Here is a 24,234-nt window from a genome sequence, read left to right on the forward strand (position 1 = left end):
CTCCAACTTTCCCATATAAGAGAAGGTATGGACACTTGCAAGTGCACACACGCACGCACATCTGCATGCGCACCTCCAAGCCTCCTAGGATGCCCACTGCTAATGCCTTAGCTTTGCTAGCCTTCACTAACATGCTCTACTGTCAGAACTGCAGGTGATTGTTGAATTGACATTCCGCCATGTCTGGAAATAAGCTCATTTTACAACTCCCTTTAAACCTTGAGTTAAATAATTGAGTTCTACCTTTCTCCTGTTCTTTCAGTTGTTCTTTTTGTCTGGTGATATTGCTCTTAGTTCCAAGCTAGAAACGGTCAACGACTGAATTACTATTCAATGATATCTAGATGCTAGCTTTGAGGTAGAATTAGCATGGCCAGACGTCTAGAAGTACAGGAGGAAGGTACGCTAGTACGCTACCGTATCTACTCAAGGGGAGGTGTAAATTAGGCTCATTTCCAGAAATGGTGGAATGTCTCTTTAATTAAGGGTCAGGGGTCATGCGAGGTGACTTCTGGTGACCCTTTGACCTCCGCCCCTCACTCACCTCGCTGGAGGAGAAGGCGAGAGGGTGCGAGCGCGCGGCGGGGTGGCGTTCCGACAGGACTGCCGCCATGGCTGTACGAGGACTACTGGGGTTGGACTCATCGGTCATAGAGAGACTCTACAACCAGAGCCAACGCGCACACACACACACACATCCAAACAGGCACATACAGGTAAAGAAGCGCATACACAAATACATCACACAAACGGGAAAAAAACAAACACAACAGATACTGTGGTACATCAACAAACACAGAACCCAAGCCCAAGCCACCGATACCCACATGATGCATCCAAACACACGCACACAAACACACGCACAAAAAGTCCTACAGAGGTTTAGAGAGAGATGCGTCGGTGCATGTGGTAAATATAAAAAACCGACTAACAGCAGAGGGCCTTGGAATCTTGCTTTTGTTTGATGTTTAAACTCCAGAGGTTAGTAGCCACGCACTACCACCACAACAGCCCATTATCCTAAATTGGCTCAACAGTACTTTTGTGCACTAACACGATGTTAGTATGGTTAACAGAAGTGTGAACTTAACTCTATTTGGCATGCAACACCTACACATGCATATGGAGAACTGTACCAAAATTCACTTCCTTGTCATTTTAAATACACAAGTATTAAATATACTAGTAAGGAGAAGCTCCTTGGGCCACAGGTATTTAGACGTTTCTTAGCCCTAAAATTAGGGACGTGTACATTTGAAGGCATTTTTAGACGTGGGTGGCTGTGGAGTCTAAAAAAAAGTCTTTATTATTAAAAAAACTCATTATTATTACATTACATTACAATGCATTTGGTAGGTGCTTTTTTAAACCAAAGTGACTTACAATCGAGGACATAATCATAGCTGACATCACTAGTAAATACAAAGTGCACAGGTTGTTGATTTCTGAGCCACTTGACACATATCTAATCCTACTATGCACTACAGAACAAACAACAGATGTACAGAGGCCTGTTTTACCCATACTACAGTAGACTAAGGTTAGTAGCATACTTGAGCTGACGGATTTAAGAGTTGGACTGAAAAAGCGAGACACTGTCAGTCTTGCTAATCTATAAGAGCTCTCTCTCGACGGTCGAGGTCTTACTTTATACTGTACCGAGTCTAGGGAGTGAGACAGAAGCAGCGAGGGCCACGACAAGTTGCTCTGTGCAGGAGAGTGCAGATAAAAACAAATGGCTGTGAGATGAGATGGGCTAGTGCAGTCTAGTGCCTTCGTCAGGGCTGTAATGGGACCAATTTTTTTTCTTCTAAACACCAGGGCACTTTTGGTTTAAACTGGCCCCTCAACCGTACAAGCCGTGTTCATACTATATAATGCTTGGCACAGTCCACTGTCTTTATCAGAGTTGGACCCTTGGGCCGTCCCCTCTAAAACTGTGAGCCAGTACCTTAGAAAAAAAAACAGCAGTATATCGACTGTGAAGACTGACCTCCCTCCCCGGAAAATGCCCTGTATGCCAGATTACCAGTCTAGGCCTGACCTCAATGTTCTCTCACGCCAAACCACATCAGACAGAAGATAAACCAGCTGATTACTTCTCCCGGGCCCGGCTGTTCCCCTCTCAGGCTCTCTCCATCACTCCAGCTGTCTCTCATTTCCTGGTACGGTAGATAGGGACCTTTTACATGGCAATCCCACTTCATCACCTGCCTATCTCTGCTTGTCTGTGGCTTCTCTCTTACTTTCTCCAAGCTCATCTTCAGTTTCTTTGAGGAGTTTCTTTGTGAGGAGTTTTTTCAAAGATTGGTCACATTAGTTGTACTATGGTTTACTATTGTATAACAGTTGATAACAGCACATTTCTCATCATCACCTTTTATAATTGTTTTCTGTCTCATTGTTCCTGAATTGTTACCACTTCCATTTATTGTCACCAGTGCTGTGCTGTGATGCGTCATCGACAAACCTTCTCAAATAAGAGTTATTTTTCCTCTCGCATTCACTTTATTCTATGATGGAGAATTCTGCTCAGCTTGGTCGAAAACCAATGGGCTGCAAACTGGACCCTTCATCCCTCCCCATCAGTTTTAACCCTTTGACGCCAAAACAAAAAACTTTTTAGAGCTTATACCCAGTGAGTATAGTAGAGCACTGTCCTCAATTATCTACAACAATTTTCTATCATCTGGATTGCTGTTTTTGTGGATATGACCACCATAACTTTCAAACACCATCCTCTAAATTCATCCCTCTTGCCGTTTCCCCCTCCACCCCCCCCCTCTGTTCTCTCACCTTCTCTCTGCGGCTGGAGCGGTCGACCTGTCTCTCGGTGGGCGTGTGTGGCAGGCTGCAGCTGGATAGTGATTGGTCCTTGTCCCGCTCCTGCTCTCGGTCGCGCTCGCGGTCCCCGAACCAGGAGAAGGGCATGCAGGAGGGGACGGACGTCAGGGAACCCGAGGGGGAGCCGTTGCCACTGGAGACATCGAGCAGGTCACCAGAACCCCTGGTGGCAGATGGACAGAGACACAGGTCATGGACAGACAGACAGACAGACAGACACATACATATGTGACAGAGGTCACACGGAGACCGCTGAGCTAAAGGGCCGGTCCGATAGCCTAATGCTACTTACTGTATTGAGGCTTCGGGAGGGAAGCCACACTCTGCTAGTTGCCCTCCGTTACATTCTCCCCCCCTAAACCTCACTCCCATCCAGGTCATGGCACCACTGTGACAGAGGTGTTCTCGCACGGTTCGTCCCCCTTGGGGACGTGAACCTGCCACCTCGTCAACTACATCAGTTCGGGAATGGGAGGACAGTACGTGCGTGCTAAGCTAAAGGGCCGATTTGATAGCCAAACTCTACCACTGTATTGAGGCTTCGGGAGGGAGGTTTACTAACGTTCCATGCCATACTCTGCTAGTTGGCCTCCGTTGAAAATACAGATAGATAGACAGATACATACAGAAAGACAGACACATACATGTAGAAAGACAGACAGACACAGACAAGGACAGAGGTGCCAGTGAAGCTGACGGAAAAAAAGTTGCCACTGGAGACATCCAGCAGGTAACCAGAACACTTGGGGGAGAAAGGGAGTGAACTGACAGACAGACAGACAGACAGACAGACAGACAGACAGACAGACAGACAGACAGACAGACAGACAGCTGCTGTAGTATAGAGAGAGGACAGGGAGACAGACGTCAGTGAACCTGAGGGGGAGGTGCTGACTCTGGACACATCTCACAGGTCCCTCCCTGGAGCCCCTGGGGGAGGTGGACAGGCAGACAGACAGATGGACAGGCAATATAGATAGATAGACAGACAGACAGACAGACAGACAGACAAGCAGACAGAAAAGCAGACAGACAGACAGACAGATGAACAGGCAATACAGATAGACAGACAGACAGACAAACCGAAAATCAGATACAGAGAGACAGACAGACAGAAAATCAGATACAGAGAGACAGGCTTACAGACAAATGAAACAGCATGTATAGATGAAATGACAGACAGACAGTAAGATCAACCACCAGGCAGACAGACAGGCAGACAGGCAGGCAGTTGAACAAGCAAGGCAAACAAACAGATAAACAGGCAGGCAGACAGACAGTTAGATGAACCAACCCAGGCAGATGCTGTATGCACAGGCAAACAGACACACAGATGAAATGACATATGCAGAAAGACAGACACAGACATGGGACAGACAGGCAACAGCAGACAGAGAGACAGACAAAAACGATACAGAGAGAGAAAGAGAGAGAATTGGGTAGATAAAAGGCAGCACGACTAAATAAACACCCAAAGAAAGAGAGGGGCACAGGAATAGAGTGTGGTGGCATCAGGGGTGGTGGCAAGAGTTGGGGGGGGTCAGAGACATTCAGGGTGACAAATACAGAGGGATAAAAGATAGAAAAGAGACAGCAGGATAAGAGAGAGAGCGAAAGAGAGAGAGAGAGAGAGAGAGAGAGAGAGAGAGAGAGAGAGAGAGAGAGAGAGAGAGAGAGACAGACAGACAGACAGACAGACAGACAGACAGACAGAGAGAGAGAGAGAGAGAGAGAGAGAGAGAGAGAGAGAGAGAGAGAGAGAAAGAGAGAAAGAGAGAGAGAGGAACAGAGCGAAAAACAGAGCAAGATTGAGCAAGAAACAGACAGAGAGATGACATCTTCGAAGCTAACCTCTGAGGCGATGTCAAATCCCAAGGGGCTTTGAACATCCTGAGCATAAATGAAAGGAAAAGAAAAAAAAACCTTCACAGCCTTAAAACTGTGCGAATCTCATACGCTTGTCACCGTGAGTGAAATATATTATTTATGCTACTGCTTACATAACCGGCATAGTCTGACTTCCCCAGGACGTTGTCTCCGGGCTGCACTCTGTGAGTTCAGATCAGGACTCTGAGCAATGGGCTAGGGCTCACCCTACATTACCCGCGTGGGGCTATAAAAAGAAACCACTGCCAAAAAGGTATTAAAAAAACACTAGCAAAAAGCGCTGACTCTAAGTAACCAGTCAGTAACATGGTAAAAATATAACATCCTCCTTGCTGCCAGTAGTTTACTGTCTGGTCCACCCACAGGAGATGACTAACTCAAATAAGAAAGCATGGTTCAACTGAGCTGCTCAGATGTGAAATCGAATAGCAATAGCAATGAAGCAATCGCAATAGTATTTGTATAGCACATCAACATACACAGTTGTCATTCAATGTGCTTGTGCAAAAGGACTACTAGAGTTTCAACGTTTGTCACGTTTTCATCCGAGTCTAACAGGCTTGTACGAAATTCCGAATTGGATGAATTTGAATTCAAAGTAATGCCATAATACGAACACTAGGTGGTGTCATTGCCTTGAATTTCTTTTAATTTAAGCTACACCACCCATTGAGAGTACACGTAACACCACCACCTTGTGTTCATATTATGGCATTACTTTGAATTCAAATTCATTCAATTCTGAATTTTCACAAGCCTGGAGTCTAAACCTTTCATTCATCCATTCACCCGTCCATCATTTAGCACAGTGGTTCTTAACCTTTGCACCCCCTTAGCTGTTCCCAAGACAAGCCGCGCACCCCCATCCCAAATGTCTACACGTCTATACGCACCAAAAAAAATGATTTAAGTGATTAATTACAATGATTCTTACTTTAGACATTAATCAATACTTTAATGAATTTACATGGGAACGAAAACGTGTTTAAATTTGGTCTTAATTTGGCCAAATTATAATGTTAGGAAGCAGAATTTTGGGCCACAACCTCAACACAAACAAAATTCCGCGCACCCGCTGAAATCTCTGCCGCAGCACCCCAGGTTAAGAACCACTGATTTAGCATACTCTGTAGTCTGTACTGTACCTGCTCTCCAGTGACCCCCGCAGTGCGTCCTTCTCCTGCTTGCGTCCTTTGCCACCCGACCTTCTAAGGCCACTGGAGGGAGAGGAAGCATTCAAGCAAAGTCTCATTAGCTCTATTCGCTTAAAGTGATACTGTCCCAGTTAGCCGCCAGCTGGTCTCATAGGACTCAATGTTAACTGATAGCTTGGAGGTAAAATTTGCACTGCCATACCCAGAGAATGGTTGAAAGTACAGGAGAATGGTAAAACCCTATTATTTAACTCAAGGGGAGGTGTAAAATAAAAATTGTGACAGTATCACTTTAAAAGGACACTTGAGCGATATGCAGTTAGACAAGCTGTTTTTGTGGCGCCAAGAGCTAGGACAAACTCACCTGAAATCAGGAAATCTCCTTTTGGACTTCCCAGATGATGAGCTGTCGTGGTCCTCATCTGTAGTAACACAGGACCATGCCAGATACTCAATACAGTATGTTGTAAATGCTGCTCAAGATTCCCATGAAATCCAAATACAAGCTAAGTAAAAAATCATCACCAATATAACGATTTGAGGAAAACAAATGAATGGCAACCAATAAAAAACAGATCCAAACGGGCACACACACTCATGCACGCACGCACACACACACACACACACACACAATTACACACATGCACCCCTGTTCTATACTGTATACACACGCACACGCACACGCACACGCACACGCACACGCACACGCACACGCACACACACACACAATTACACAGGCAGCCCTGTAGTCTATGCTGTATACACACACACATGCGCAATCACACACAGCCCTGTACACACACACACACACACACACACACACACACGCACACGCACACGCACACACACACACACACACACACACACACACACACACACACACACACACACACACACACACACACACACACACACACACACACACACACACACACACACACGCACACGCACACGCACACACAGAGAGAGAGCCACCTACAGTACCTTTGGTCTTGCTGGCCTTCTTGTCCCTGCTCTTGGAGCGCTTGCTGCGGAGGCTCTGGAGGAGGCTGGAGGGGGAGTGGGGGGTTGAGGCGTCCGTCGGGGGGGACACGCTGGGGCTGCCACTGCCACTCAGGTCCCCAAAACCGCCACCACCCTGATCCAGAGATTGTCAAAAAAAAATATATATTTTTTTTTCTTTAATTATTTTGGTCACTTTATGTGTTGTTCTCCTTGTTTGTCCTGGTCTGTTGTGATGTGTATAAACCCTATGTTGTATGTGGATTTGGACAAGTGTCTGACCAATAAACTGAACTGAACTGAACTGAAAATCAACCTTAGTTCTCCAGATAAAATATTCAAGTTCCAAGTTCAAGTTCAAGTCTGTAATAGCCATTTCCATCGGTATAAAAAAAAAATCTGTTGCTAGGAATGTACTTTGATGTCCCTACAAATTCAACAATACAACAGGCCAAAAAAAAAAAAAATCGATGACAGAAATATGATATACGATATGACAATCCGATCTACTAGCAGAGTGATGCTGTTCAAAGTGCTCATTCCAAGTGAGTGGAAGCAATAGCCACATTCTGGAGAGCAGTCTAACAACAATATTTCAACGCAAGTCAGTATCTCCTCACGCTTGACTTCAACAGGTTGTGTAATGGATAGGCGATGCGTCAATCTTCACCTGATTGGTCCAAGCTAGTAAACCACACTTTTTTTAAAGTTTGTGCTTGAATCGTGTTTGTAACTTTACCCGAAGAAGGTCGGATGACCGAAATGTTGTATTAAAGTTTGGTGGTGGGATAGGCAGTGCGCGGGATTTCTTTACACTTGAATGACAACTCGACTGGGGTAATATCCTACGCACCTGTCCAACTACAGAGGTGTGTGAAAGCAGCATTTTGAACTGTGAGTGTCAGGAGTACCTGGGGTGTGGTGCAGAGGCTGTTGTCCCCTGAAGGCCCCCGGGAGCCACCCTCAGGGGTCATGATGGGCACGGGGAGGGCAAGGCTCTCCACCAGGGAGCGCCGCTTACAGCTGCCACTGCTGGCCTCCAGCACTGCATCCTTCCCCTCCCTGCTCTGCTCTACTGCCTCCTGGGGGAGTGGATGTGGGATGGACACAGACGGAAACACACCCACACACACACAAGCAAGCATACATACATACATACATACATACATACATACATACATACATACATACATACATACATACATACATACATACATACATACATACATACATACATACATAAAGATGGACACGAGCGCACACGCACATAGACATAAACATGGACATAAACACAACATAAACACCGACACGCACGCACGCACACGCACACGCACACACACACACCTGTCTCTCCCTTGATCTGCCTCTATATTCACCTTGCTTCTGGTATGGCAAGGTTATAGCTTATTTGTAAGAGGAAACCAACGCACACCAGAGGTTCGGGTGCAAGATCACTTTCTGAGAGGAAGATACCGCACACTCTTGTCCATCGTGCTGAATTTTATTTTTATTTAGTTTCGGACAGTGTGGCCTTTCTCAAGTTTTACGTTGTTTCTGTAATTAAAATTCAGCACGATGGACAAGAGTGTGCACGCGGTCTCTTCCTCCCTGAAGGTCATAGTTTATGCCACTGAAAACACACGGCATGGGGCACCGTAGCCCAGTGGGCTAAAGTGCCGTGCCATAGCATTATACTGGGGACCCGGGTTCGATTCTGACCAGAGGTCCTTTCCTGATCCTTTCTCTCCTCGCTCGTTTCCTGTCTATCTCCTCTGTCCTGTCACAACGAATGCAAAAAAGGTCCAAATATATCTTTACAAATGAAGGGAACGCACAGAGCAGCCGATATGCAACCACAGATTCATTTGACTCAAATGACCAGGCAGCAATATCTGACGCCAAAAGTATGCCCTTGGCATCTGAAAGTGCCACAGCACTCAAAAGTATGCCCAACATTGCACCAGCATGACATCACACCACTGACTGTTAGGTTTAAGGTCTAGGTCTAGGTCAAGGGTCTAACATGACTCACGATGGGCATGTTATCCGCTCAGCGTCAAATATTGCCGTCTGGCCAAATAGCATAGAAAAATGGTGCCAGCGGTAGACGACAGCGCTGCATATGTAAACTGAGCACAGCCTGCTATGCTGTTCAGTCTCCCTTTTCAGGTCCAGACCTAAATTCACGCCTGCTCTCTCTCTCTCTCTCTCTCTCTCTCTCTCTCTCTCTCTCTCTCTCTCTCTCTCTCTCTCTCTCTCTATCTCTCTCTCTCTCTCTCTCTCTCTCTCTCTCTCTCTCTCTCTCTCTCTCTCTCTCTCTCTCTCTCTCTCTCTCTCTCTCTCTCTCTCTCTCTCTCTCTCTGCCAGAGTCGACAGTTGGGACTCCAGTCAGAACACTCCTCCTCACCCCTGGAAACTATTTCCATCCTCAGCTGCAGCCTCTGAAGCCATTAGCTGGGCTGGGACTGACTGAGCAAGTCAGGCTTTTAGTCGGCATGAAAGACTTTTCAAAGTTACATGCCACAGTCAAACTGACAGCTTAAAAAAAAACTCCTAAGTGTGAGGCCAGCTACGAACTCCACACAACAAGCACATGCTCACTGAACATGCCCCAGCAATACAGTTGGGTTAATCAATTTGTTATTCAATGTAATATTTCACCTAAATGTTTGAATCTACTATCTGATTTGCGTACATGTATCTGTCTTTTGTATTTATAGTATCTACCTATTCATTGCATAGAATTGTCAAATAGTCATAAATTAAATGGTCCGAATTTGATGGGGCCTGAAAGTGAAAAGCCCAGTGGTTCTCAACCTTTTTTGAATAAACACCTCCTTGACCTCATGATAAGCCTCCCAACGCCCCCTGACCTCATCATAACCCTGCCAACGCCCCCCTTAGTATTGAAAAATGAAATAAACTAATGTCCCCCTCCCCAATGGGAACTAAGCGCCGCCCCCACTCAGATGCATCCTTCTCAACGCCCCCTGGGGGGCTGTAGCGCCCCCGTTGAGAAACACTAGCCTATTGGAGCACCCGGTCCTGACCTGGTCTTTGTCGGGGGTCTTTGTGGGGTCGCTCCGGGTGCTTCCGGACTCGCGGAGCTTGTGTCGGGACGGGCGCTGTCGTCGTGACCTCTGTGCCAGCTGGGCCTTGGCGCGGTGGGCACTGCAGTCCAGGCGGCGAGTCTCGGGTACCGCGTCCACCCAGTCTGGATCTGGCAGAAAAAAAACAATAGGAAATACTACTAACTAATACTAGCCATTCAGTATGTATACATCCAAACATATATTGAGTTGTGTGCATGTGTGTTTGTGCGTGTTCATTTTCTGTGTGTGTGTTTGTGTGTGTGTCTGTGTGTGTGTGTCTGTGTGTGTGTGTGTGTGTGTGTGTGTGTGTGTGTGTGTGTGTGTGTGTGTGTGTGTGTGTGTGTGTGTGTGTGTGTGTGTGTGTGTGTGTGTAATTTAGTGCGAGCCTGTGAGCATCTCAGGCACCCCATCCACCCAGTCTGAATCTCGCATAAAAAATATGTGGGTAAAATATGCCGTACAATATTATGTACAAATTGCTAGCCACACATCCAAATATATAGTGACGTGTGTGTGTGTGTGTAGTTTAGTGCGAGCCTGTGAGCATCTCAGGCACCCCATTCACCCAGTCTGAATCTCGCATAAAAAATATGTGGGTAAAATATGCCGTACAATATTATGTACAAATTGCTAGCCACACATCCAAATATATAGTGACGTGTGTGCGCACGTGTGCGTGTGTGTGTGCATCTTGGGCACCGCGTCCACCCAGTATGGATCTGACATCGTGTGACAAAATTGTGCTGTTATACTGAGGGTTTGACATTGACACGTCAGTATTTTCGTTTTCACATCGCAAACCAACTTTCCGATTCCCAAATGCTCTGATTTCCAGCATGAAAACGTCAGCTGGTTCAAGATTAAGTGCAGGAATGGGCTGTCTGAACACGGCAACTATCCTTCCAAACAATTATCACAATTTTGTCTGTGCCTGTGCAAATAGGGGCACATAGGGAGGTGATCTACAGGTATTTATCTTCATTCAGAGGGGCTATGGGCAGCTTAACAGGAACTAGCAGATCACTTAGGTGTCAAAGGAAAGCCAAACGAATAATAATGGATCCGCACCATCCCAGCCACACATACTTCACCCCTACTACCATCTGCCCGCAGATACAGGTGCATGCACGCCCACACCAGCCGACTTAGGGACAGCTTCTTTCCTCAATCCATCAGGCTGTTGAACTCCAAGTCACCACAGGAAGGAAAACAGTCTTTCACTCATGATCTCCCCCCCTTTCTCCAGCCTGCCTTTTTAAAATGCAGCTTTTAAAACTTTTTTCATACTTCTTTTTCTTAACTTCTACTTTTGTCTTTTTTTAATTTTTACCTTTTTTTGGGACTCTGCGAGCAGGGACGCTTTTCATTGGACATGAATTCTAGACATGAATTCTGGAATTCATGTACACATGACAATAAAATATCTTGTATCTTGTATCAGAAATCCTGTGGTAGCACAACATTTTTTGAAATGTGGGCGTGGTAATGAGGTAGATAGGCATGATGTAGGTGACCTACCGGAGATGGGCTCGTCGGTGGAGAGGCCGTTGTGGTCCGAGCCTCCAGAGTCAGGGCTGCTGAGGCGGCTCTCTCCCCCCAGGACACGCAGCTCTGCCCCGGGCTGAGGTGGCTTGCCACGGCCCCTACTCTCCAACTCAGCCGTCTATGGATAGAGAGGGAGGGAGAGAGAGAGAGAGGGTGAACATGTTGATGATCATGGTGATGATGATGAAGATGATGATGATGGTGATGATGATGATGACAGAGTCACTTATAACTACAGTATGCAATACGGTACTGAGGTCTTACTATTGTTATGAGTATGATAACACTATAATGTTGATGTTGACAATGATGATATGTTTCATCCCACAATGTGATCCAATTAGTACATAATAACAAACAAACCCAAAACACAAATAAATGACAGCATGGCTCTCACCAGTTCCTCAAGTTTCTCAACCTTCTTCTGGAACTCTCTTTCCCTCTCCTCCAGGACGCGCTTCATCTCCTCCTCTCTCTTGAGCAGGTCTGCCTCCCTGATGACAAACAAAAAGCACTCAGGCATTAGGCCCAGCTCAACCCAACACTGCAATGGCTGGGTGTGTACCCATGTGTATTGTGAGATTTGTGAACAGAGTTCTATAGTTCTTTTTTAAAGATTTTTTGGGGTCTTTTACAACTTTATCTGACAGGACAGCGCGAGAGGAGGACAGGAAGCGAATTGAGAGAGACGGGGAGGGGTCTGCAAAGGACCTGAGAGGGAAATCGAACCCGGGTCAGTCTTTATGGCAGGCGAGTGCCCTACCGGTTGGCCACGGCAGGACCGAGTTGTATAATTCTAAGGTTCTAAAACTGACCGTTGGCCAGGACATTGCAAAAAAACGAGTAGCCTACTACTGCCTTACTTCAAAATGTCCAGAACTCAAAAAGTTTTGCTGGTGCCAAATGAAATTCACGCATCACCGTCATGGAGGTCTGGGTGACACTTCTATCATTTGTCTAGGCCAAACGATTCAGTTCATCTTCACACCTACGTGCTGACTGATTTACACTCAACATTTTCAATAGGCCCTACATGAACATGGTAAAATTCCATAGTGTGTGTTAATGAGTGTTTGGCACCATTTTAAGCTGCCCTGTATGAAACATTCTGGCACATGAGACTTACAACGCTCACAGTCAGGGCTAAGTCCTCTCTGTCACTAGCCTATATTTACCTAGTTGATAGGTGAAGTGGTTGTTTACATTTATTGAAAAACTGTGGGCAGGTTACACAGCTCACAGCCCACTAACTGCTTGAGTGGGTGACTTGAACATTCTACCATCTTCATTTCAATGGGAACGGACACGGAGGGAAAACAAGGAAAAACGAGTGAAAGGCCTCTGTGTGCCCGCAAGCAGGCTAAAAAAAGAAAGAAAAACATGCACAACAGATGAAATATTCAAAGTTGGTTTGGATCTAGATAACATCAGGGCAGATTAGGTGAACTTTTAAGAAGCCAAACAGACTGGTACATGAAGAGAATTCAAGAGGGAAAATCGGTTCAGATCATCTTTACAGTAAAAACAATGACGTGAACGTGTACTTATGCATGTGTGCTTATGCATTATACTGTTAATATAATATAATAAGTGCATGTACATTAAGTCAGAAGAAATGTAAATACCTCTGCAGGATACGAATGTAAAATCTGCATAAAAAAGGCTCCTGCAGGTATTTGTATACATTCTTGGATCAATTTTATAGCAATGCGTCTGTGGTTTTGCCTTACATGTGCAAACAGCTGGTGTAAAAAACGAAATTAATAAATATATGTGATCTGTCTAAGTGTGTGCGGCCCATCTTGTATTTCTAACTAAGACTCACATGCAAACACATACGCTAGTCATATACGGCAGGTGTGTGTGCGTGTGCGTGTGCGTGTGCGTGTGTGTGTGTGAGAGAGAGAGAACTCCTCCTCACCTCTGTTCATACTGTGCTGCAGTTGTACCTGTGTGTCCCTATACTGGGTCTGGGGCGTAGTAGTGTGTGTGTTGTCTTATTGTGTGTGTGTGTGTGTGTGTGTGTGTGTGTGTGTGTGTGTGTGTGTGTGTGTGTGTGTGTGTGTGTGTGTGTGTGTGTGTGTTGTCTTATTGTGTGTGTGTGTTGTCTTATTGTGTGTGATTGTGTGTGTGTGTGTGTGTGTGTGTGTGTGTGTGTTGTCTTATTGTGTGTGTGTGTGTGTGTGTGTGTGTGTGTGTGTGTGTGTGTGTGTGTGTGTGTGTGTGTGTGTGTGTGTGTATGTGTCCCTGTACTGGGTCTGGGGCGTAGTAGTGTGCGTGTTGTGTTATTGTGTGTGTGTGTGTGTGTGTGTGTGTGTGTGTGTGTGTGTGTGTGTGTGTGTGTGTGTGTGTGTGTGTGTGTGTGTGTGTGTGTGTGTGCGCGCGCGTGTGTGCATGTCGCCTTCTCCTCACCTCTGTTCATACTGCTGCAGTTGTACCTGTGTGTCCCTATACTGGGCCTGGGGCGTAGTAGTGTGTGTGTGTGTGTGTGTGTGTGTGTGTGTGTGTGTGTGTGTGTGTGTGAGTGTGTGTGTGTGTGTGTGTGTGTGTGTGTGTGTGTGTGTGTGTGTGTGTGTGTGTGTGTGTGTGTGTGTGTGTGTGTGTGTGTGTGTGTGAGAATGTGTCGTCTTCTCCTCACCTCTGTTCATAGTGCTGCAGTTGCTCCTGCGTGTCCCTGTACTGGGCCTCCATCACCTCGTGTTGGGTCTGGGCCTGTGCGAGGCGCTGGCTGACGGTCTGGCACAGCTGCTGCGACTCCTCCCAGAAGCCCTCCAGCCTCCGCAGCCTCTCGCTGCTCTCCTGCCACCTCCTCTCCAGCTCCGCACTCTGCTCCTCCCAGGCCGCGCGCTCACGCTCAAACGCACACAGCTACAATGACAATAGCGATATGGGCATTAGTATCAGTAATTATTTATTGACATTAGTATCAATAATGATATTATTATATCTCACTACAGTATCCTCCTGCCACCTCCTCTCCAGCTCCCCGCTTTGTTCCTGCAAGGCTGCGCGCTCACGCTCAAAGGTGTACAGTTACAATGATAATGATGACGACAATAATAATAATATTACTTACAATCAGGGCTCTAAATTAACACCAGCCAACCGGCCAAATGTTGGTGAAATTTCAGTTTGGCTGGTAGAGAAGACCGACTTACTGTAGTAGCCACTTTGACCCATTAGTGAATGTGTGTTTGGCTAGTAAGATTGACATCTATTAGCCATTTTGGCCAGTGATGAAAAAAGTTCATACAGAGCCCTGCATATAATAGTTATATAAATAATATTAATAGTAATAGCCTCTCGCTGCCCTCCTGCCACCTCCTCTCCTGCCACCTCTGCACTCTGCTCCTCCCAGGCCGCGCTCTCACTCCCAAACGCACACAGTTACAATAATGATGGTGATATTGACATTATTATCAGTAATTATAATATGAACACTTCTACTAATAGACAAATCCGCTCACGACAGTATTCTCCTGCCACCTCCTATGCAGCTTCGCTCTCTGCTCCTCCAGCTGCGCACGCTCACGCTCAAACACACACAGCGTAACAATCTGGTGCATCCGGCTTTGAACCCTGATCTGCATACTGACCTCTGACCTCAACAGCAAAGACAGAAATGGTGGTGGGCCGGGAACACATCCTAAACTCTAGTGACCATACAGTCCATCAAAACCCCTCTTTATGACCAGCTACCATACAAAACAAGGATGTCCTAAAATGTCCTACTTCTACTTCAACAGGGATAGGATCGGAAGGGGGGCTATTCCTAAAAATTCCCGAGCGCTCTGCAGTATAGTGCGACTGGATTTGGATATTCCCAAATTCCCTGTTCCATAACAGTGACCCACCTCTCTGATACTGTCCAGGAATATAAAAGAGTGCCGGCAACGCCGCTCCGCTCGGGTGCTAATGAACTAGTTTAGTTTGCTAGCATGCCCTCTTTTCTCTCCTTGGTTCCATTTCTCAGGTCTCCAGAGAGGGTGCCTAGAGAGCTACAGTATGTGGCTACAGAGCTGGTGGTACACTTCATTGTTCTTTCCTGTGTGTGTGTGTGTGTGTGTGTGCGTGTGTGTGTGCGTGTGTGTGCGTGTGTGTGTGTGTGTGCGTGTGTGTGTGCGTGTGTGTCGTGCGTGCTGAGAGGAGGGGCCAGAGGCTAAAGTCTATATTTAAACATTTATCACACAGCATCACCCTAAAGATTCACAGAACCAATACACACATGAGGTTATCTGGACATCCATGTTGGCTGGAAGATAAGAGAGCAGGGCATCCTGACTTTGAAGGAGTTGCTGTTCAATTTGAATCGATCCAACAGCTCTGCATTTCTGCATTGAAACCCCGAGACGGGTGTGCCGTTGATATGGGCTGCTTGATCGAAATTACATTGCATTACATCAGTGTTGCTAAGGAAACGTGGCTGATAAATAAATTATGTAATATAATACATATTTGTCTAAATTGACAAGTTAATGCTAGTCAGTGGAATCTTTCATCTGCCATTTACGCACAATAAAGTAAATATAGGTCGCCCCAGTCAGCTGCAACTTCGAACGTAGGTCGTGTGACGTCTCCAAATGTTACTTTTCTAAGCTTGTGTGGTATCGGATGCGATGCCATGTAGGCTTGTTGGTTTAGAGTGCCTTGAAATTTTTCATGAATTGAAAGGGTGCCTCGCTTAAGAAAAGGTTGAGAAACACTGCATTACATTACACTTAGTTGACGCCTTTATTCAAAGCGACTCACAGTTATTTTGAAGTAAAGGGTATTGGTTACAGGCCCTGGATCAGTATGGGATTAGGTGCCTTGCTCAGGGGCGCCTCAGCCATGGAGTGAGGTAGGGAGTGGAAGGGTGGGATTCAAACCTGCAACCCTCTGATCTAAAGCCCATCTCCTTAACCATTACACCACGGCCGCCCCATTACACCACAGCTGCCCCATGACAGCTTTTTTAGGGGCTTTTATGCCTTTATTTGATAGGACAGTCTGAGATTGTGACAGGAAGTGAGTGGGACAGAGAGACGGGGTGGGATCGGGAAATGACCCGGCGGGACTCAAACCGGGGTCCCCGTGGGCATGCAAGCCCAAATGTGGGGGGCTTAGCGCGCTGCGCCACAATGCCCCCCCCCATGACAGCTTCATGAAACCTTAACCCCCAGAGGCACTATTGTAGTGCAATGTAATGGCTTGGTAATATAGGTCTGCTTGATGGGTAGCTCAAATCGACATGACACCCTGGCAGTTTGTTTCACTCCCTCCCACCCCTCATGCAGTTACCCAGGAGATGTTCAGAGCATGGTCAATCCGTTTCCTTATTAGAAGCCATCAAGCGGTGAGGGCGCTGTGAGGCAGCGCGCTAAGCCCCCCACATTTGGGCTTGCATGCCCACGGGGCCCCCGATTCGAGTCCGGCCGGGGTAATTTCCCGATCCCACCCCGTCTCTCTGTCCCACTCGCTTCCTGTCACCATCTCAGACTGTCCTATCAAGTAAAGGCATAGAAGCCCCTACAAATATATTTTAAAAAATAAGCCATCAATTGCTTACAGTCTAGATAGTTATCCTACATGTCAATAAGTGGTAGCTTGTGATTTCTCACACCTCAGCTGGCAGGTGCCTTGGAGATGATTGTTAAACAAACAAAAAAAACAAAACAAAAATACTGATTACTGATCATTGTGTTTTATCTTTATTCATTTCTAAACATTGTGAATAAATGAAGTTAAAGCAAAGTGAGTGCGCATGCAGGAGCTTTAAAGTTTATTTTCTGGACTAGTGGTACTGTAACTAACACCAACTGATTTGGCACAGAGACAAAATTTAGAGGCCGATTCCAGTTCCCTTAACTATGGAAGTAAATGGCTGATGTCTGTGGGTTTTTTTTAAAGTTTTTTTTTTTTGTCTTTTTCGACTTCATTTTTAAGAGGACACTGTGATAGGTGAACAGGAAGCGAATTGGGAGAGAGACGGGGAGGGGTCGGCAAAGGACCCGGGCCGGGAATCAAACCCGTGTCAGCCGCATGGCAGGCGAGTGCCCTACCGGTTGGCCACGGCAGGGCCTGATGTGCTATTTTATAGTATCCCTTGGCAAAGGCCTTGTGTGAATCCAATCTTCACTCACCTTCTCTTTCGCTTCTTCCAGTTCTGCTACCGTTGCCAAGTGTTTGTTTTGCAGCTGGTGGAAACAAATCACATAGGCTGGGTCATGAAGTTTCCTTAATTTCCTTTGGGAAAAATGAAGTTACTCTACTGTTGCGGTACTGCCATGTTTGTTAATCCATGTCTGCTCACCTCCTTAAATCTCTCTCCCAGCTCATTGGCATCCATGTGTTCTGGTAGGGTCCCTTCACTGCTCTCTCCATCTCCACCACCATCACTTGGGGTTGCCCGTGCTCTCCTCTCCTGCTGTGCTCTCCTCTCTTCCTGCACCTCCTTCTCCTCCTCCTTTTCCTCTTCATGTTGTTCTCTCTGGGTGATTGTGAACAAGCCAGGATGAACAAATACTCACACAGGCGTGCAAGCACACACACGCATGCACACACACACGCACGCACACACACACTCACGCACTCACGCACGCACGCACAGCTTTGCTAAATGTGTAGGGTCTCAATGAGGTAGAACATACATCATATATTTCTGCAGTACTATGGGAGTTCTATATATACACCTATATGAATTAGCAATATCACATACACAAATATCAATATTTACACACAGATGGATTTTTGAAACTAATCTAAGTTATAGTCTCCAAGGTGGCTCTTGCAGTGTGACCTCTCTACTGAGATGAAAGTTGTGCTTGAACACCAGGGTTTCTCTAGCTACAGCAAGGTGGCCACCTTGACAACAAATACCCACCACCTTAATCAGGTCCACTGAAAAGATGGCAATTTTGTAATGTGAAGGCAATTTCTAATGTTGCATTCCAAAAATCCTGACTCTTTGTCATCATTCGTCATATTTGAAAGTGTGGCGAAAAGGAAGAAAGGAGTCGCACACAAGAGCTGAATGCAAAATGGAAACTGTATTAAACAACGCCGAATAAAGTAAATAAAGAAAACTGGGAACACTCATGATGGGCTAGACCCGAAACGTTTGTCCCTTGTCTGTCGGTTTTATTTACTGTACTTTATTTGACTTTGTTTAATACAGTTTTGATTTTGCATCGAGCTCTTGTGTGCGACTCCTTTCTTCCTTTTCGCCACACTGTTTTTGGAGTTACGCACCGAGCGAAACGCTCAGAAAAAGACATTGGCATGGAAGCCATCCCCACCATTCATATTTGAATCTTCAGCTCCTCCTCACCTCTTCCATATCGTTCTTCTGGAGGTTCACCTCTTCCTCCTCCTCTTCCTCCTCCACAATTATCGCTTCCTTCTCCTCCTCCTCCTCCTCCTCCTCCTCCTCCTCCTCCTCCCCTCTGGCCTTCTCCTGGTTTAGAGTCTCGCTGATGAGACGAGCCACCTCGCTCTCTATCCCGGCCTTTTCTCGACCAATCAGGAAGCTTCAGAGGACATCAGGTGAGAGAGTGAGTGAGACGATTAATCACACAACCCACAGATATACAGACACGTACACAAACACATTGTAAAAAGTAGAACCCACACAACACAGAGATATACAGAGACATACGCAAACACATTATAAAAAGTAGAACCCACACAAAGATATACAGAGACATACATGAACACATTGTAAACATCACACAGATATACAGAGACATAAACGAACACATTGTAAAAAGTAGAACCCACACAACACACAGATATAGAGACATACATGAACACATTGTAAACATCACAAAGATATACATGAACACATTGTAAACATCACACAGATATACAGAGACATACGAACAACAAATTGTAAAAAGTAGAAGCCTCAGATCAGTCATGCCAAAAAAGTGAATCCTTTTCCGTGGCAGTTACAACGGATGTTGTGGCTGGATGTTCATATCTGCGAGCAGGTAAACCTGACGTGTTCCACCGTGACACACACATACACACACACACACACACACACACACACATACCCTAAATCACTCATTGCAAGCACAACCTTTGCTAGCAATAAACCACAATATATTACTGTACAGTCTATTCCAAAAGGATCTGTGGTGTAGAGAGTATGTGTTATGTATTTGGACCAGTGTGTGTACAGGACGTGTCACTATGCATTTGCGGAAGTAAGGCCATGTAAACGTGCAGTGTGAGGGAGGATGACCATTGTGCGGCCTCATAAGGCCGATATGGGGTGGAGACATACTTCTAGTCAAACATTAATGTCTTAACAATGTATTTGAAGGAGGGTTCACAACGGACACAGCAAATACACCTGCATGCCCTCCGAGACTTGTGCACACACCCACAGACACAGACATTTACAAACACGCATCTACGCACACGCTCACAACAAATATGTGGTATGGGTGCGTTCCAATATGCGACCTTGCATCCTCCACTTTTGCTTGTGGCCTCGTACCAAGAAGTAATACATAGTGGTGACATCACTGACAACAGCATTATATTTCAATATCTCGCAAAAGCTCAATTGTAAAGTCATTTTCTCATTTGCAAACTGGTTAGAGAATGAAGAATAGTCCCCCAAAAATTGTCGTGGCTAGGCTGACAGCGTTGAAAAACTTGTTTTCTCCACGGAGGCCGGATATCAGCAAAACGTGAGGCCACAAGCACAAGTGGAGGACGCAAGGTCACATATTGGAATTCACCCTCTGTGTGTAAACACTTGCTGCCTTTCAATTCACTAGTCATAAACCCAACCCATAAACCCAACACAGGCCTTAGCACTGAGCTGATATGATTTGAAGCAGATTCGACCGTTGGTTGTTGGAGTAGCATGGTTCAAATTCATGGTTGACCCCTGACTAGCCCTAACAGTCTGTCTGTCTCTTCTAGCAATACTAGACACTCAAAGATCTAAGCTATTATTGAAAATTCATGGAGCCCTCTCTCTACCTCTCTCTCCGTCACCCCATATTTCACAAGTCATAAACCTTTGTGAGCCAAGTTGATAGACATTATTGTGGATCTACTAATCGACCGTTAGCCTACTGGACATTAAATTGTCGACTAAACAATAATCTGTTAAAAGAAGTTTTAAGTCAACCAGCATTAATTCGTAAGTGGCAACTATTTTTAGGCTAGACACAGATGGCTTGAATGACTGTTAATTTGGGAAACATGCTAAGCGATACAAAAAAAAAGTTCTGCTACCCACAAGTGGGTCCTAACCCCGATCTTTGGGAAACAACAGTGCTCAACAGAACCACGCCCTCATATACTTGACAGTCAATGTTTAACAGATGGACTGGGCTGTGGCTCACCTCGCATAGCTAGGCGAGGATATTGCACATGCATATCTCACTGTAAAATATGTAACTAGATTGGCAGACAGCAGTGTACAGCAGAGCTTCATTATGTGTCGTTTGCTTATCAAAGACAAGAGGTTTGAGAGCAGGAATGATGACGGAGCGAGGACTTCAAGTGAAAAGCTTGGCATATTTTATTGACTAATATGCAGTGTGAAATCACTAAATCAAATATCTCTTCAAAAGGTGTGCCTCAAAAACTGATTACGTTTCAAAAATATGTCGATCATTGTTCCACCACAGGACCTTTCAGTGGGGAATGTCATTGAAGTGGTCCAGCTGATGAGTGGAGGTGCAAAACACACACCTGAAAAGGAGGTGCTGGCAACCAGCAGGAGGAGAGAAGTGCCGGCCGCACACTCCTGAGTTGCATATTCTCTCCTGCAATTGAAGTGGTACAGTACCAGACCTGTGTGTGTGTGTGTGTGTGTGTGTGTGTGTGTGTGTGTGTGTGTGTGTGTGTGTGTGTGTGTGTGTGTGTGTGTGTGTGTGTGTGTGTGTGTGTGTGTGTGTGTGTGTGTGTGTGTGTGTGTGTGTGTGTTAACGGCCTCACCTGACGAGGCCCGTGGTATTCTTGAGTACTGTGGCTGCAAACACCTGAGTGACTCCCACCAGGCTCACCCCATCCACCTCCACAATCTGATCGTTCACCCAGATGCTGACATGACAGAGAAATGAGACATACTGTATAGCAATTGGAAAGTAAACAGAGCAAGTTATTAAACGCAGATTTGTCAACTAATGTGCCGTAAACATAAAAAAGAGAAAAGGTAGACAAGGAAGACAAGAAATTGTACATGAGCAAGTAGGAGTGGGCAATATGGCAAAAATGTCATATCACGATTTTTTAATATAAAATCTTGATTCTGATTTTTTTTATCATGATCTTCCATCGAAAAAAAAAAGGCATTTTATATACTTGCAATTTCTCACTCTGTCACAATTTGTCTGTCACTCTGACACGGACAGTAAACATCCTCACTGCAAGACGATCTATACGATTTCTCCTCTTTGGCAGATTCGAGACGATTTTGTACTCGATTTCACAATTCACGATTTAATATCTTCATATCGCCCACCCCTATGAGCAAGTGAGCATGATGGCCTTGAGGTGTGTGTGTGTGTGTGTGTGTGTGTGTGTGTGTGTGTGTGTGTGTGTGTGTGTGTGTCTTTAGTGGTGAACAAGCTATCCCATCTTTATGGGTTAGGTTCAAAGAGCCTCCTTACCGGCCGTCCTGCTGCACTGCCCCTCCCTCGGTGATGGTCTTGACAAAGATACCCAGCTTTTCCAGGCCCTGATCGGCACCCACACCCATTCCGATTATGCTGATACCCAAGCCATCCGCTCCTAAAGAGAGAGAGAGAGAGAGAGAGAGAGAGAGAGAGAGAGAGAGAGAGAGAAATAGAGAGAAATCGAGATAGCATGAGTTCTCAATGAGTGTCATAGCTTAGAGCTTTGAGTGTTTAGCTTTGCTAGAAAGAACAAAGACATAAAGAAGGAAGAAACAAAGGAAGAAAACAGAAAAGATGGACCTCAATGGAATAGCAAATGTAAAGAAACATGAAGCTGGGACAAAGACAGGAAGGAAGTGAGATGGAAACACAGGAAGTGAAACAGGAATGAAGTAAGGAAGGGGAAGACAGGAGGTGATGGAGGACACAAGTCCAAAGGACTTCAGTTGTCAGCATCTGGACCAGGGATGTTAACCTGTAGCCGTTTAACCGGTAGTTGACCGGATCAACGTTAACCGGTTAAATTTTTCTCTGCCGGTTAACCTCCCCGCCCCCGGTGTCGCGTTGCATGGAAGGTCGATGTTGCGCGTAATGTGTGCCTGTGACAAAAACAAAACCCTTGTTCCTCCACAAGTACGTAGGCTAGTGGACAATGATTGGGGAAAATGTAGGTCTATAATACAAAAGGCACGAACTAACATTGTGTGACAGGAGCCTAACCATTCTAAAATGGGGGCATAACTTGTTTCATGGGCAGAGAAAGACGCGTGACAGGACAGGGTATCATAAATGAAAGTTATAGAATTTTCGGTTAACCACCGGTTAATAAGGCTCAGTAGTCGGTTACATTTTTAAAAAATGTTTCACCATTAGGGCTGGGTATCGCAGCGATGTTCCTGTATTGATTCGATTTCGATTCTTAGGGCTTTGAATCAATTAATCACAATTCAATTTGATTCGATTCGATTCATTCCGAATCGATTCAATCCGTTCCCCTCTTGGTGCCAGAATTTCCCACAAAAGATGCTGTTGCCTATTTTTATATAAAAAATGTCAAAGGGTTGTGGCTTGACAGTGTTAACAGATTGCTAATTTGTAATAAGTAGGCCTAGGCTTAATTGACTAATACCTACTGGGTATTTTCCATAGACCTAAATTAAACAAAAAGAACAAAAAGAAAAAGAACCAAAAAAATCTATTTTGTGCCCTGTGAATCGATTATGTGAATTTTAGATTAAATCGATCGATTATCGATTAAATTGATTATTTTACCCAGCCTTATTCACCATCCCTAATCTGGACTCGAGTTAAGTTCTTGTCGATTTGATGTCTTTCTGAACCGTAGAAAGTTTGAGAAGCTCCCAGAAGACATCAAATCCATTTGAACTTAACTCCTTTAGAGAGCACGACCTGAATGAGTGCCAGGAAAGGGAGAGGCACCCACCATTACACATCTGTAAACAAGCTGTAAAGTAACAAGGCCGACAGGCGGACAACAGATGCGTCCCTCTATGCCAGTTCCAACTATGCCATTTTTCCCCCCAAACGCCCCCCTGGCCTCCTCCTAGCCTGTCAACGCCCCCCGAGGATGTACTTTTTGTTTATTGGTCATCATGGACACTCCAAATATTGTGGCAGGCAGCAAGGCAGCAAAATGGCGAGACATGGCTTTATTTTTTGCAGTTTAGGGTATAATAAGCTTATCATCATTCTTGGATTTGGAAAAGAACCATAGGCTATGATTTGAAATTTCACATAGCCTAGATGAAGTAGGCTACATTACAAATTACCAGACATTTATTAGGCCTAACAACCTTTAGTATCACGCCATTTCAGCATTATGTGCATGTGGGAAAGATTAAACATCGACAAATAATAAATAAATAAAACCGTTTGGGTGAATCATGCGCTTATGGATTGACCCTTTAGGTGAAACTCAATTACCCAGAATGCTGCACGTGAGCTCTCTACCTTAATAATGTGTTAATCCGACGCTAGATTTCTTAACTGATGAAAATCGAAGGCAGAAATCAACATTGTAGTGTCTAAATATGAGGTCGATTGGTCTATTTGTGGCGTACATCA

General features: G+C 45.3%; 1 protein-coding gene across 1 annotated transcript in view; it reads right to left on the bottom strand.

The window, feature by feature from the left end:
- The window catches only part of ppp1r9alb (protein phosphatase 1 regulatory subunit 9A-like B), a 49,205-nt gene that overhangs the window by 11,657 nt on the left and 13,314 nt on the right, over window positions 1-24,234 (bottom strand). The window contains exons 4-17 of the mRNA XM_063211805.1: window positions 22,144-22,264; window positions 21,470-21,574; window positions 18,834-19,032; window positions 17,817-17,993; window positions 17,647-17,700; window positions 14,163-14,392; window positions 11,922-12,018; window positions 11,498-11,642; window positions 9,938-10,107; window positions 7,799-7,969; window positions 6,870-7,023; window positions 6,250-6,307; window positions 5,877-5,948; window positions 2,797-3,007 (exon numbers count right to left, since the gene is read on the bottom strand). Of these exons, the coding sequence (XP_063067875.1) occupies window positions 2,797-3,007; window positions 5,877-5,948; window positions 6,250-6,307; window positions 6,870-7,023; window positions 7,799-7,969; window positions 9,938-10,107; window positions 11,498-11,642; window positions 11,922-12,018; window positions 14,163-14,392; window positions 17,647-17,700; window positions 17,817-17,993; window positions 18,834-19,032; window positions 21,470-21,574; window positions 22,144-22,264 (1,964 nt within the window). The remainder of the gene's footprint in view (window positions 1-2,796; window positions 3,008-5,876; window positions 5,949-6,249; window positions 6,308-6,869; window positions 7,024-7,798; window positions 7,970-9,937; window positions 10,108-11,497; window positions 11,643-11,921; window positions 12,019-14,162; window positions 14,393-17,646; window positions 17,701-17,816; window positions 17,994-18,833; window positions 19,033-21,469; window positions 21,575-22,143; window positions 22,265-24,234) is intronic.

This window comes from Engraulis encrasicolus, chromosome 12 (assembly GCF_034702125.1).
Source record: "Engraulis encrasicolus isolate BLACKSEA-1 chromosome 12, IST_EnEncr_1.0, whole genome shotgun sequence".
Taxonomy (NCBI): Eukaryota; Metazoa; Chordata; class Actinopteri; order Clupeiformes; family Engraulidae; genus Engraulis; species Engraulis encrasicolus.